At 41.7% G+C, this 15,987-nt stretch overlaps 1 protein-coding gene across 1 annotated transcript; it reads left to right on the plus strand.

Annotated features, from left to right (window-relative positions):
- The first annotated feature begins 130 nt into the window (after positions 1-130).
- On the plus strand, positions 131-9,521 carry vmn2r1 (vomeronasal 2, receptor 1). The gene is made up of 14 exons (XM_085130416.1): positions 131-1,722; positions 2,239-2,530; positions 2,635-2,877; positions 2,997-3,191; positions 3,301-3,426; positions 3,586-3,770; positions 4,160-4,280; positions 4,360-4,587; positions 4,680-4,803; positions 5,094-5,254; positions 5,354-5,549; positions 5,703-5,950; positions 6,084-6,283; positions 6,418-9,521. The coding sequence occupies exons 1-14, from the start codon at positions 1,499-1,501 to the stop codon at positions 6,731-6,733; spliced, it is 2,859 nt and encodes a 952-aa protein (XP_084986542.1). The 5' UTR covers positions 131-1,498; the 3' UTR covers positions 6,734-9,521.
- The last annotated feature ends 6,466 nt before the right edge of the window (positions 9,522-15,987 follow it).

The raw sequence follows: 15,987 nt of genomic DNA on the forward strand, positions 1-15,987 counted from the left end.
GTTAACATGATCCCACAATCTAAGAGTGAATGTCCAAGAAAATTCACCCCAAGGTCAAACCTTAGGACCAAATCACAGGACTTTGTGAGGAGAGGAGGAGTGATGATTTGGGCTTGTTTTGCAGCTACCTGAACCCCCCCCCCCCCCCCCCCCCCCTCAGTCTTTTAATCAACTTTAAATCAAATCTACAACAGAATATCTGAAAAAGAAAAGGTGACTGTAAAGCTCAGTGAACTGAAGCAACGTTTTAAAGAACAGTGGCCCAAAATTCCTCCACAATGCTGATGATATAGAAAACGATCAGTACAACTTCTTGCTACTGAGGGTTGATCTAAAAGCTGCTGAGTCATGGTGGGATGTACTAACTTTTCACAGGAGTACATACAGTCCTATAAAGGCGTTCATTTCATATGACTACCTTATCTTTCGTCACATCGAAGTTTCTTCAGAATGAACAAATGTGCTTTTAAAACCTACACAGCACATTTAAAACAACATTTAATGTAAATAATTACACATAATTGATTTCTTGCCGATCTCATCAGCATCATTCTGAAACAAATCACAAAGACCTAATCACACACTCCTGCTCCCACGCACAGACCCCTGAGGTCAAGTTTCATCATTCAACTGTAAATGCAATACAACCAAATATACGAGCTTTTAGATTGCTGCTTTCCTCACTTTAATATTACTTAATGTACTAACACATATAAAAGCTTTAGACTGTAATGGCCTTCGGTGTAATTTAGTTTTATTATGCACCTATTGTGCGCAGTCAACCATCGTTACCTAACACGCGTCCCTCTGCGTGCCAGGGGTTCAGGTGTTTGCTGCTCCCCTCTGACTGAGAAACATGAGCAGACAAGCAGACAGTCACCCATCAACACACCCAGACCCGTACGCAGGGGACAAGGGACGATTTAGAAACAGTCGCAGTGTTGTAATATTGCATAGAGACTGTACAAGTTATCACATGCAGCTGCCAATTAACTCCTGGCCGGTGGCGGTTTATCTGCAGCACAGACTAATGAACTGCTTGGTATTTTCATACAGAGAGCACAGAGATAAACGAAATTAAATGATGGGACGTTTCTAGGAGTTTGAGGCAGATGTGTTGATGTGTTTGTTTTTTTGTGAATCTTTGGTGGATCCAAAATCCAGATTTTGTTCCTCAAAAGAGGCTTAAACCTGTTTGCAGCCTTTGGATTTGAAGCACGCCTACTTTATTATTATTGTTACATTATTAATGACAAATTGGCATAAAGCTTGTGTGTTTAATCCAAATTTAAAAGGCCTTGTCCGTGTTTCATATTGAGAAAATACTGCTCATTTCAACCCGGGGCCCTCCTCTTCTCTTTTGCTCTGCTGAATCTGTAAGGTTGCCTCGTGCAGCACTTTTCCCCAGAGAGCAGATAAGACACCTGTCGAACATTTCTGCTTCCATTTGCTGTCTACAGCTACTAGAGCTCACAACGCCTGTCTGCGTCTACACAGCATGGACATCAAACTCTTTTTCCTTGGATTATGTGCCCTTTTCTGCATCTTCAGACCTCTCTCGGCACAATCTACATGCAAGCTGAAAGCAAAGTTCAACCTGGGCGGCTATAAGGACGTAGAAAAGAAGACTGTCGTGGTTGGGGGAATGTTTCCTGTTCACAAGCGCGTTGCTTCCAACAAGGGCAACACTTCGAGTGTGCCTCTCTCCTCGGGCTGTGTGGGGTGAGTCGGGCATGTTTATGTCTTTTTTCATCATCGTTGCTATGCTGGGTTAGTCTTCTATCTTAGGGCGCTGGTATTAAACAAACTAAAATCAAACTTTAAAACTTATTTAGGATGTTAAATGATTAAAGAAATTTTATTAAAGTATCCTAATTTTAGTACTTTCCAACCTGACAGTTTACTCCTGGGAGTCTTGGCTTCATAATTTTATAACAGAATCAAGACGGAGTAGTGTAACACCTCTGGGGCCAATTAATTACAGCAGGCCATATTATTATGGAGGCAGGCCTACAAAGTGTAGCACACAACAATAATCAACAAATTTATTAAGGGCTAGTTTAAATTATAATGTCACAAGACTAAAATGGATTGCAATTAGATGGTTTTCATGTATTGTCATTTTCTACATACACTGAATACCTGTATTAACTCAAAGAAAGGTTCTTTCTTGCACAACTGTTTGTACTGGCTGATCTTTATTAATCTGCTGTTCCTTCGTCACTTATCACCCTGTAGGTTTAACTTTCGTACCTTCCGCTGGGCACAGACCATGTTGTTTGCCATCAAGGAAATTAATGCAAGGAACGACCTGCTTCCCAAAACTGACCTGGGTTATGTCATCTACGACTCCTGCTTCACCATCTCCAAGGCTGTGGAGGGCACCCTGACCTACCTGACAGGCCAAGACGAAGCTGTACCCAACTACCGCTGCGGCGATGGAGCGCCGCTGGCTGCTCTAGTGGGAGCCGGGGGCTCGGATCTGTCCATCGCGACTGCCAGGATCCTGGGACTTTATCATTTTCCGCAGGTAAGCCTGACACTCGTGTCAAAAATTTGATAAAGTTAAGGAAAATGAACAAAGATAAAGAGTTCAGGCAAAAAGCAACAGTGTGTTCGTACTCTTGTCTTTAGGTCAGTTATTGTTCGACATGCTCTGCTCTGAAAAGTAAGTTCCAGTTCCCCACCTTCTTAAGGACCATTCCCAATGACGAGCACCAGTCTACGGCTATGGCCAAGATGGTGCTACACTTTGGTTGGACTTGGGTGGGCAGCATAGCTGCTGATGATGATTACGGCAAGTACGGCATCAAAGACTTCAAGGACCAGGTTGAGCAAGCTGGCGTCTGCATCTCCTTCTCTGAGACCTTGCCCAAGGTAGACAGATTTCAGTCAGTTTTGCCAGCCAATATTTATTTCCCTAAACCAACTGTTAGTTCACACAGGGGTTTCATTTCTGCTAAAAAAAAATGTGTACTCTGATCTTTGGACTTTAGGTGCATTCCCCAGAGGCCATCCAGCGCATTGTTCAAACTGTAATTGACTCCACAGCCAAAATCATTGTAGTCTTTTCATCTGACGTGGACCTCAGTCCTCTCATCAGTGAGCTGCTCCGCAACAATGTGACCAACCGTACCTGGATCGCCAGCGAGGCCTGGATTACCTCCGCTCTCATCAGCCGGCCGCCTGGGGTGAGCAAACAGCTGACTGATGACCAAAAGAAATCCAGAAGGTTTAAACCAGTCTGGACCAAATTTTAAAGTTTGAGCTTAGCTTGATTATTTGAATGCTTCTATCCAGGTGAGCTCAATCCTTGCTGGCACCCTGGGTTTTGGGGTGAAGAGGGCTGACATCCCCGGTCTTCAGCATCATCTACTGAATCTGGACCCCTATGCAGACTTGCTCACTGAGGAATTCTGGGAGACGGTGTGTTTGTTAACCTTAGGAACTTGCAAACATCTACATGGTAGAATCAGTATTGCAATGATAATTAAACTGTGAATGATGAACCTTCAGTGAAAACACTGACAATTAAACAGATGCCCCACAAAATAACAATTTTGTGATTTTACTTTTGCCTTGCAGCTGTTTAACTGCACGTTGGACTTCAGCAAAGCTATGAGAATGGCAAAACAGAGGGCCACGTACGTGAACGGCACACTGTCCAGGACAGTGACAGGATCGCCTGATGGGCTGTGTACTGGGCGGGAGTCTGTGGCACAACTCAACAACACGTACTCTGACATCTCTCAGTTACGAATCACTTACAGGTCAGCTCACAATGCCACCGCTCAAAAAACAAACAACCAAAAACAGCAACTGATATATAACCTTAACCCAGACAATTAAATGTGCTACTGTTGCAGCATACACTGAGAAAACACTGATACCAACTTTGTTGCTGTTGTCGCACAGTGTTCCTGAAAGCAATTTATAGTTATCTATTTTAGTTCTGTGTGTAAAGCCTCAGTAGCAGTGAGCCCTGTGTGAATCATTCACTCAGTGCAGTGTGTGCAGCTTTCCTGTGAACTGTTTCTACCACAGAAAATAGCTCCAGAGTACGCAAGGTACTAATTCTGAAAAGGTACATTTGTCCTTTTGTTGTCTCGTTGTAGCAGGGTGGTAATGTTTATAATAACAAGGAAACTGTTTCACGCAGCGTGTACAAAGCTGTGTATGCTGTAGCCAACGCCTTGCACAACCTGGAGCACTGTGAACCCGGAAAAGGGCCGTTTGTCGGGAAAACCTGTGCTGACATCAACAACTTCGAGCCGTGGCAGGTAAACGTGTGCAATAATGAGGTCACGTATGTGCGCATTGTACTTTTGCTACTTAAACCTCAATTTTTCTCCTCCTTAGCTGATGTATTACGTGAAGAATGTGCGTTTCAAAATGCCAAACACAGGGGAGGAGATCTTCTTTAACGACGGAGATGTGGACGGCTTCTATGACATCATCAACTGGCAGGTCAATAATAATGGGGAGATATCTTATGTCACTGTGGGGAACTACAATGGCTCTGCAGCTCCAGAGAACAGGATGACCATAATGAACGACTCCATCGTGTGGAACAATGACATGTTGGAGGTCAGCGGTATATCGATAAAGAAGAAGTTAGCATATGCTCCTTTTAGATTATGATTTGGTAGCTCATGTATTTCTGTTGCTATGTGTGAAAGCCTCCTCGGTCAGTGTGCAGTGAGAACTGTCAGCCGGGCACCAGGAAGGGGATCCGACAGGGAGAGCCGGTCTGCTGCTTTGACTGCATTCCCTGTGCTGATGGAGAGATCAGCAACACAACTGGTCAGTAAACAACAGGACCACATTTCTTAAATGGTACATGGGCTCTTTCTTCTACTCAAGTACTCAAAGCACTTTGTACGACTTGCCTCATTCACACATTCATGCTTTAAGTGCTTCCTATCTAACATTCACATTTAGAAATACACAGAATTACACTGCGTGTTAGAGTCACTGTTGACAATTTAAAAACTCAAGAATTTTGAAATAGACCCAACACCATTAGCACATGTAGATTATGGTAAACATGGTCCTGCTGCCCTCGTATTACTCTTGGCCTCCCTTTATCACAGATGCCCGTGAATGCATCCTGTGCACTGGCGATTTCTGGTCCAATGCGGCTCATGACGCCTGTGTACCAAAACTCATTGAGTTCCTGGCCTTTGGAGAACCACTGGGAATTACTCTTATTGCCATTTCTGCCTTTGGAGCTTTAGTCACCATCGCTGTTGGGGTGAGAAAAGCCAAACACAAAATTATACCTGAGAGAAGCTCAGATGTGGAGAGGAAACAACCAAAAAAAATGTTAAACTTCTTATTTTTTTTCTTCCAGGTATTGTTTATTATGCACATTGGCACCCCTCTGGTGAAAGCCAACGATACACTGTTGAGTTTTTCACTGCTCTTCTCTCTGGTGGTGACCTTCCTCTGCTCCATCGTCTTCCTCGGAGAGCCACAACACTGGAGCTGCATGACCAGTCAAGTAGCCTTGGCTCTAGGATTCGCCCTCTGCCTTTCCTCCATAATTGGTTGGTGACCAATTGAAATCATTTTTTCCATTTTTTTATAGCTTACTTAACCTTTTTATGTGCCTTGATCCAGACAAAATAAAATCACTGAGATTTTCTCTATAAGGGGCAAAAAGGCAATGTTTGTGTTCACAGTGAACTTTTTTCTTTCAGGTAAGGCAGCAGTATTGATGCTGAGAGCCCAGGTGCTGAAAGCTGCCCGAGCCCGAGCAAAAGCTGCTGCCAAAGCTGCAAAAGCTGCTGCAAGAGCAGCTGCCGAAGCAGCGGCGAATGATGGCAGTCCTGATGTCATCGTAACCAACACTCTCCACAATGACACCAGTGCCCCTGCTATCCCTGAGGTCGACCGCCTCACCCGTGCTCACCAGAGGGCAATAGCTGCTGTAGCTACATTAATACAGGTAAACATAAATAACTCATCAGTGGGGGTAAACCTTAATCAGCTGTAAAATACGACATCTGTCCCTGACCTCTAAATGTTTGTAACATAAAACCATGTGGAAATATAGCGGACATTAACATCCTTCTTCCCAGGCTATAGCGTGCACAGTGTGGCTCATTGTCCTACCTCCACAACCCGTCAAGAACACCTCTGGTCAGAATATAAAGATCATTCTCGAGTGCGATCAAGGCTCCATCATCTTCATCTGTTGCATCTTTGCTTATGACATCCTGCTGGCTCTGCTGGCCTTTATCTTTGCCTTCATAGCTCGCAAACTGGAGGACTACGTCAGGTAGGACACACAAGGAAAGTTAAGCATTAGCAATGCACACCCTAATTAATCTGTGGGGAAAATATTTCATAACACACAATGTCATTTATATATTCATCCCATTTGTTGTGTTCTCTTTTTAAACACTTTCACAGTGAGGCAAAATGTCTTACCTTCAGCATGCTGGTCTTCTTCATCGTGTGGATCTCTTTTGTCCCGGCTTACCTCAGCACCCGTGGCAAGTTCATGGTTGCCGTTCAGATTTTTGCCATCCTGGCTTCCAGCTTTGGCCTGCTAACCTGCATCTTCTTGCCTAAGTGCTACATCCTTTTGATCAAACCCGATCGCAATAAGGAGGAGCTGATGAAGCCCCGACCCAAACCTAAAGATGGAACCTCAACTGGGACGTCAGCGTCTCTCGCTACGACTGCAACTGAGGCTACAATTGCAACCACTGCTATCGATGACTAGTGGCGAAGTAATAACTAAAGTTAGCCACAAATGTAAAAATAATGTAGATAGAAGTTGTGTCACTGACTCAATGAACAGCTGTTGCTGCTAATTAGGTTTTCTAGTCATGTTGATCACATCATCATGCTTGTTCTATAATTAATGAGTATAATATTTTATTCTGAAAAAGATATATATATTTCTTTTGGATCCACAAGTATTCATGCAAAAATTATGTCCATGTCTAAATACCTAAATAGACTGAATGTGTGTACCTTTACATGCATTTCAATAAGTGATATATTAGATAGACCAAAAACAGCTATTTTGTAGATATAATAACAAGTTCAGGCTGTTACTGTAAAACCTCTTTGAATACCATTTTCAAACACTTTGCATTTCCTTTTTAAAAATTGCATACAAATAGCTTCCTGTAAAAAACACAGAAATGCATGTATAGTGCACCTCTGCTGGATAATATTACTCAATAATATAATAAATGTTATTATCATTACAATTATCATTATGTCATTATCATTATCATTTTTCTCCTTAAAGAGAAACATTATTATTGTTATTGTAGATTTTTTTATATATTATGCTAGATAACTTTAATAAAAAGTGGATCAGATGCCTTGGAGTTGGCCTCCTGTGTTGTCTTCCACACTACAAATGAGTTTGTGATGAATGTTACTGGTGCACTATCAGCCTTGCATAGTGCCAAGTACTTCAGCATCCATGTGTGGGGCACTGAGTCATACACTTTGTTGAAGTCAATCCAAGCAGTGCTTAGGTTGGTCTGCCTGGTCTTAGAGCCCTGGTGTACTGCTCTATCAACCAGGAGCTGGTGCAATAACCTTCTCATGTTATTTCTAATGCCTTTCTGAGTTGTGCTCATTGTAGCTCTCTTCACGACAACACAGACACAGGTCGGTTCTTTGAAACGGGCGTTTATTACTTGGGCTTTCTCTCCTCAGCTTCACCATCACCAATACGCCGTGAGAACCGGTCACGAGTGAACATTACAAACCAATTAGCAACTTTACAGTACACCTATTAAGTCCAAACACAAATAAAGACATTTCTCAAATGACAAATACCTCGTTGACTGCTTGTCCTGAAAAGAGGTCCTTAAGTCCTTGTGTTGCTTTTACTTTTAGTAAACTTTTAGCTCAACACGCTTCATGAGAGACATCTGCTCCCTCGCAGTCCATGAAAAGTCTCTTGTACTCTAGTTAAGGGTATTCTTACGAGACACTAGCTCTTACACTTTACACATGCACATTTCAAATAAAGACATCAGTGTTGTGGAGAGGCAGGTAAATGCCCGGTAGTTTGATGCCATTGTGCCCTTGTGGGGCTCCTTCATGATTAGGATTGTTTTGCCATTCAGTGTCATGGTCCTCCAGTGCTGGCTCACCCTATTCTCTCTCTGTCCCTCCACTCTTCATCTTCTATCTCTGTGTATAGATGTGCGTGTTTGTGTCCAGCCCACCTGTGCTGATAAACCCACCTGTTGACAATCCTGTGATCACCTGGTCACTACTTAGGAGTCTTGTTGGCTACTCTTGCCTCAGTCTGTGCTGTGCTTTTCTTAGATTTCCACCTTACCTGTTCTGTTCCCCTCTGTGCAGGACTCAGAGATCCTTCCCATGTGAGAGGGAGTTTTTCCTGTGAAGACATATTCTGTTAATTTACCTGAACTGGAGCCCTGAAACCCGCTGACTGCTTATCCATCTTCATCCATTGTCATTCACGGTAAATGGTAAATGGTAAATGGACTGGTTCTTATATAGCGCTTTTCTACTCTGTCCGAGCACTCAAAGCGCTTTATACAGCTAATTCATTCACCCAATCACACCCATTCACACAAGCACTTCTGAACTTAAGTGCTAAGTAGCTAACATTCATACACATTCACACTCCGATGGATGCATCGGAGAGCAACATGGGGTTAGTATCTTGCCCAAGGATATTTGGCATGCAGACTGGAGCAGCCTGGGATTGAACCACTGACCTTCTGGTTAGTGGCTGATCCGCTCTGCCACCTGAGCTACAGCCAGTAAATAAATGCACTGAACTTAACCTCCTGAGCTCCATTATGAGTCCACCAGTTTATATCTGTTATGACAGTCTAGATAAGTACCTGCTGTTAGCAGCCCTGTTATTTTTGCTGCCAGGCAATCATGGAGTCCTGTTCTTCCTTCAGCCAGTCTGTTCACTGAAGTGCAGAAGGCTGTTATTAGAGACAGGTCCTATATGAAAAGGAGGTACAACAAAAAGGCTATAACTGAGGCTCTAGAAACTGTCAAACAAAGCCTCACGGCTCTGGCCACTAGGCTGAAGAGATATACCAGAGAAGCCAAGAGAATAAATGGCCTGTTCTCCAAAGATTCATCCAGAGTGTTTGCTTAGCTACAAGGGAATAATAGCACAAGGACAGACCCATACACACACATCTGTGAAAGTGAGGTATTACACAACACCAAGGCCAAGTGGCTGGTAGATACAGCAACCTCACAGAGCGAGAGCCAGCCAACATCTCAAAGGCAGACAGACGTCAAATCTTCAGGATGAAGAGCTGGACAGCACCAGAGCCTGCCATGATCCATTAGTAAAGACAACACTGTAGGCCAAATCCAAGGCAGTTATATAAGTTACCATCAAATGCAGAATATACGAAAGTGATGCACTGTCCCCGCTGTTCTTCAGGAAAGGTTCTCCAGGCTTCTTAAAGGACATTCAAAGCTCTTCTTTGGGTGTTGGGTGCCTTTTGTTTCGTTGATGATCCATTGATAATATCTGGGATTTGGAGATGTCAATCCAAGTTTGATAGTGTTAAATTTTTTTAATTGTGTGTTTTTCGATCTATGTATGCTTTTGCTGCATCGGACATGTGTTGGTGTCATGCTGAAAAATTAAGCTTTTGCCAGTCGGATACTTTCCAGATGGTTTTGCATGGTGGATCAAAATTTAATGGTATTCTTCTGTGTAATTTTACACCTTTAAAATGTAAATGGGGGGATATTATACTAATGATGCAGAAGTCTTAGAAACTCTAAAACCATTTTAGCTAATATGATATACTTGGCCTTAAAGGATTAAGCAGCCAACAGGCCAGATGTTGGTGTCAGGGGCTGATGTCAAGAAACCATAGGAAAAATTGAAATCTATTGTACAGTGGTGTGAATTGTTTTTGTATGTTTGTCACAATTAAATGTTTCCTAAGCCTAATAACTGGTTAAGCCACCCTTAGCAGCAACAACTTCAATCATGCATTTGCGAAAAGTGGCGATGTGTCTATTACAGTGCTGTGGAGGAATTTTGGCCCACTCATCTTTGTAGAATTAGTTTTTGAGCATGAACCAGCACTTTGACCGGGCGACTCCAAAGTCTTCATTTTGTTTTACTTAATCCATTCAGTAGTGGACTTGCTGGTGTGTTTTGGATCATTTTCCTGCTGCAGAACCCAAGTGTGCTTCAGCTTGAAGTCTTGAACAGACATTCTCCTTCAGGATGTTTTGGTCCACAGTAGAATTCATGGTTCCATGTGAGATGAGCCTTTGTGTTCCTTTTGGGCAGAATTGGTTTTCTCCTTGAACTCTCCCATGGATGCCATTTTTGCCCAGTGTCTTTCTTATTGTTGAATCATGAAACTACGGTGGCCCCTAGAGACAAAGCACGTACAAACTCCAAAACACTTGCAAACTCCAAAACACTTGCAAACTCCAAAACACTTGCAAACTCCAAAACACTTGCAAACTCCAAAACACATGCAAACTCTAAAACACTTGCAAACTCCAAAACACTTGCAAACTCCAAAACACTTGCAAACTCCAAAACACATGCAAACCCCAAAGAACATGCAAATTCCAAAACACAACGGAAGTGCTCCAGGACGCTAGGGGCAGTGTTGAGCTTTTGTTACCTAGTAATTACACAAGCCAGGATGTACCAATGACCGGATTTGGGGTCTGCAGCCTTAAAGGCCGCGTTTTAAGGCCGATTACATCACAGCGACACGACGAAGCCTGTCCCAATTCAAAGGCTGCTCGAAATGCGGCCCTCAAATGCGTCCTTAATTTCCCTGAATTTTAAGGATGGGTCGCTGTAGCCTTCATGGCCCAACATATCCCAGATTTCGCGGCTGTGGTGTGGATAATTTTGCCGAAAAAAACGGCGGAAGCGGAGCCGCTGAAGAGTAAACTTTCAGAAGTAAGTACTGAATATTATGTCACTTATTTATGCGCAAATGTTTTTTATAATGAAGAACATTAAAACATTACTGTTGGCCACATGTCGGGAAAGTTATGTGACATTAGCGATGTTTGTACTAACTTGGTTTTAAAGCCTTTACTCCAAAATATACGCCGTTCAATAGTTGACTTTAATCTTACAGAGAATGTGATGATTTGATGGATAATTAAAGTCAATCATATATCCACAAACACAACAGGCTGAAAGTCAGTGATGCTGCTCGGTTTGCAGTCCTGAATATCACAGCACAAGCAGGATTCACTGCACTGTTAGTGTTAGCTATGTTATATTGCTGCCTCTGTTCGGTGGTGTCGAGCCAAATGGAGTTTAACGTGTGTTTGAACGAGCTGACGGTTCACTCGTTAAGCTGAAAGAAAGATGCTTTAATCACAGGAGTCACACATGTGTCCACTGTACCATCTGGGAACTCTTCTTGTTTCGTAATAACACAGTCCTCCTTCTTTTGTGCTGTTTTGTAGCAGTGTATACACCTGAGACTGTCACCTGTCTGTCTGTCCTGCACTCTCTCTCTTTTTCTTAATCTCTGATTGTGTAATAAAAGTATGAACATGTATTTATAAGTTACACTTGTGTTTGAATCCTGCAGCTTATCACGCATTTGATTTCCATGTGTGACAACTGCAAGTGTCCAGAGTGAGGACAGACTGAGGGACTCACTGCTGCACATCATCTGTGAGGCTTTGATGATCCACCAGGACTCAGCAGTGTGTGAGGAAGAGGAGGAGGAAGAGCCAGCAGCAGCTGACAGATGGAGAGAATAGACAGACTGTTCCCTGTTTGTGAAGGACTGCTAGGAAATTTAAATAACTAATTGTCTGTCCTGAATCGGTCTTATTAGGTAATGTTCAAATAATTTTATCATTCCAGTGTTTGTACTCAGGGCCTTCAAGTTACACACTATGAAAGGAAGAAACAAGTTTAATATTCAGAAACCTAAAGTATGTATCAGCACCTGAATGGACCTAAAAATAAATGTTTGTTTCAGTTCTATGAAGCTTTGAGTATTTTGGATTAGTCGCAGTGCTGTGTTTGTTGCATCATATTGCTGTAATTGTTTATATGCTTTATATATTCTGAGGTAAGTTGATCTATAGTGTTACATCATATTCTATAATGATGCTATGTGTTTGTATACTTTCTGCCCAGTTTGACCCATTTAGCAGAAGTCAGCCTGTTTAAGGCTCTGATATCTATTCTGTATGACTTAAAGCAGTTATGACATGGTCTGATTTTCTCACCCAATAAAGGAATATTCAATATATCAGTCTACTCTTCATTTTATCAGAAACAGTTATCACAGCTCATATAATTTCTTTTTACACACGTATGTAAGCAATGAGCCAAATTTAGTAATGCCAACATACTGAAGGAACAACATTTCTCTCTTATATATGATACACCTATATATGCACTGTCAAAGATACTTGTCTTTGAGTGAAGATTTAAGGTGATAAGACCTATAAATAACTGCAACTTGAATCTGTACTGAGACTCAGTATGTGACACAGAGTTCATGTTCACTGCTGTAATAGCTAATAATGATTAATATAATAACTATAATATTGGCCATATTATATTTACATTACCAAAGTGATATGACTTTAGTCTCATGAACAACATTAGCTAATTGTTATTTACTAACTCAGACGTTCCCAAAGTGTGGGGCCCGCCCCCTAGGGGGGGCGCAGAGCCATTGCAGGGGGGGCGCGGCATGAAAAGGGAAAAAAAAAACAAAAAAAAACAAGGCTTGGACTCTGCTAGCACGGGCGCCCACACGAACGCAAAGCAGGAGATGAAGCATAGCTGAATATGTTTCCAAACCAACTTCATTCTATGGTGAAGCATATCTTCCCTTTGGTTTTACCTGCACAAGTGCCGAGGTAGGTCTCCCTGCAGGATTGGTTTTCCCTTCGTTGGGAGCAGCGCTGGGCTGTTTAAATCACGGACAAACAGTATCCCACATTCTTGATTTGTAGTTCACAAACACTTGTTGTAATGACTAACTACTCCTGACATTTTGGAGATGTTAGCTCTTTATACAGTAAAGTTACAGTGGGATACAAATAACATCAGGCTCATCCTGCCACAATTTGTTCCCCGGTTCAAATCACGGACAAACAGCATCCAACAGTTGTTTATGTTTTTGAACCCATTTTGCAGAGGGATTTTTAAAAAAATGTATTGATAGCAATGTTGAATATTATTACACAGGGAAAAAAAAACAACTACATGTAAAATAATTACACCATGACGCCTCTGCCTTTCTAAATGGAGGGACAGTAACTGCGTGGGTATGTAAGCGTGTAAAACCTGCAGATAGTCAGATTAACAGTATTTCGTCTCTGTCTGCCATTCTGCAATTCATCTCATGTAAACAATAACGTGCACACAGCGTGAGGTGAAAAAAGGCACATACCTTTGACATTGCGTGACGAACTCTGTATTCCTCGTCCACACGTAAACGCAAAAAAGGAGTTTTAAAAAATCTCTGTTCTCGGTGATTCGAAACGCCGTTTACGTGTGGACGAAACAGCTGAGTTTTCAAAAATACCCGTGTAGGTGTGGACGTAGTGTAAAAGAGTTAGTAGTTTATTTTCTTACTACCTGTAATTTATTGCAGATTACTTGTATTTGCTTAATTGTTTACTAAATGTTTGAGGTGTGAAATAAACCGCAATGGAGCAAAATATGGGCGTGTGTGGTTGGAGGATGTGTTCGTGCGTGCGCGCGCGAGGGGGGGGCGCGAACATTTTTCTTGTAAAACAAGGGGGGCCCAGCAAAAAAAGTTTGGGAACCACTGTACTAACTAATCTTAAATGACTGTTCAGTACAGAAATGAAGCCCAAAAATCATGTTTTACTGTCCTGTGGTCTCAACCTCAGATACTTATCAAATCACACAAAACTCTTGTAGAAACAAACAAATGAACAAAATATGTTTTCCTTCATTTCTGTCAAACAAAGTTGTATGACACGTTTCCAGTGGTTAGTATCATGGTTGCTAGGCAACCTAGGAAGCGCGACAGAGACTAGACCGTCCCATACAGACAAACTTGCCGTTTATTTTGCAAATCGAGCTCAACACTGCCCCTAGCGTCCTGGAGCACTTCCGTTGTGTTTTGGAATTTGCATGTGCTTTGGGGTTTGCATGTGTTTTGGAGTTTGCAAGTGTTTTGGAGTTTGCATGTGTTTTGGAGTTTGCAAGTGTTTTGGAGTTTGCATGTGTTTTGGAGTTTGCAAGTGTTTTGGAGTTTGCATGTGTTTTGGAGTTTGCAAGTGTTTTGGAGTTTGCAAGTGTTTTGGAGTTTGTACGTGCTTTGTCTCTAGGGGCCACCGTATGAAACCTTAACTGAGACGAGTGACACCTGCAGTTCTTAGTCCCTTTTCATACAGGACAAAGTAGGTTTGGATAAAAAAAATTTCAAAAGTGCATTTTACATTTACTCGGGTTATCTTTGTCTAATATTAAAATTTGTTTGATCTGAAACATGTAAGTGTGACAAATACGCAAAGCACTAGTAGACTAAAGGAGAAAACAGGTCAAGAAACACTTTTTCACACCACTGCAAATCTCTTAGCTGGCTAGAACAATCCAGCAGAGGGCGCTGATGTAAGATTTTCTTTTCTTCTTCTTTTTAATCTGCAAGTTGGTTGGATATGCACTACACTGGCCACAACTCTCACTCTGATTTAAGACATTAAATTTCTTTGATGAAAGGCTCCAATTTGATATCAATATAGGAAAAAAACATAATGCATCAATATATATGGAGTGATGAAAGATTAAAAAGATATGATGAATATTTCAGACTTCTTTTATGAGATGGAGAGATATTAATTATGATGGATTGCATGTGATGGCCTCTTACTGCTGAAGAGATAAAAGGAAGCACCTAGACAGCAGAACGCATAATGATATCATGTGTGGGTCTGTGTGTGTTTGCTGCTATAATGCTTTGATAATGTCTGTGTTACAAAAGATGAAAAAGCTATATTTTGTGTTGCTTTATGCCTCTTTCACCACCACCATCATCATCATCATCATCATCCATCACTGCTATTTTTTTCTGCACGTCAGCCTATGTGCTGATCTGTGTGTGTCTGTGTGTGTGTGTGTGTGTGTGTGTGTGTGGGAAACGGTGAACTGTGTCCAATCAAAGCTATCAGTGCGGACGGTAATAAATTCTCCTGGTGACAGAGGGGTGAAGGAAGGAATGTTTATAAGTTACTGTCAGCTGACGACAATGAATAGAAACACTGGTGCTAAACTGAGACATAATTTGTGCACGTGCATCACTGCATATATATGTGTGTTAATTTTACTTTGTTTCTGAGCGTGCGTCCGTGCTTGTTTTCAGTTATCTGTAGGCTGTCAGAACAGTTTAAATCATTACAGTCTGTTGTTTTAGTAAATGTTAATTTTCAACACCTGTCTGCTATAAATACAAGCGTTTAAATGCCATCAAACTGATGGCTTATAGCATTTGTATTTCTTCACAAGTGTAAAATCCAGTGTTTGGCTAGTCTCCATCTGTATAAAATCTAATTAATATGAAATTCAATAAGTTAAAAATCGAAAATGACTGATTGATCGAGAAGGTGGGACTGTTTTTTTGTTCTGTGGCTCTGATTAGTTATCAGTTACCATCACGTTCATGCAAGAGTTATGGAAGGGTATGCTCTAATAAAGACAAAGAGAGGAATCTAGATTGGGGCTTGCCAGAGTCTGTCTACACCTTTTAAACTGCCAGCAGGAACTCAAAATTTAACAGCACATGACACGGAAACAGGAATTTGTGGAGGTAAGTGTCTTAGATTACAGTGATGTACCACGGAGATAGACTCACACGTTTTCCAGAATTGCTTACTTGGTTATCTTTGTTAACAGGCTGTCTGTGTAGGTTCTCAGACATCTAGGTTGTGATAGTCTTAGGACCTTGAAAAAAAAAGATGGCAACTGGACTTCTTCAGGTTTCTCTTATCCAAGATGCTTCTTCA

The sequence above is a fragment of the Neolamprologus multifasciatus genome, chromosome 14 (assembly GCF_963576455.1).
Source record: "Neolamprologus multifasciatus chromosome 14, fNeoMul1.2, whole genome shotgun sequence".
NCBI lineage: Eukaryota > Metazoa > Chordata > Actinopteri > Cichliformes > Cichlidae > Neolamprologus > Neolamprologus multifasciatus.

Coding starts and splice junctions, on each gene's coding strand:
- vmn2r1 (XM_085130416.1), top strand. CDS start 1,499: ATGGACATCAAACTCTTTTTCCTTGGATTATGTGCCCTTTTCTGCATC. Junction 1,723..2,238: donor CTCTCCTCGGGCTGTGTGGG/GTGAGTCGGGCA, acceptor ATCACCCTGTAG/GTTTAACTTTCGTACCTTCC. Junction 5,255..5,353: donor TAGTCACCATCGCTGTTGGG/GTGAGAAAAGCC, acceptor TTTTTCTTCCAG/GTATTGTTTATTATGCACAT.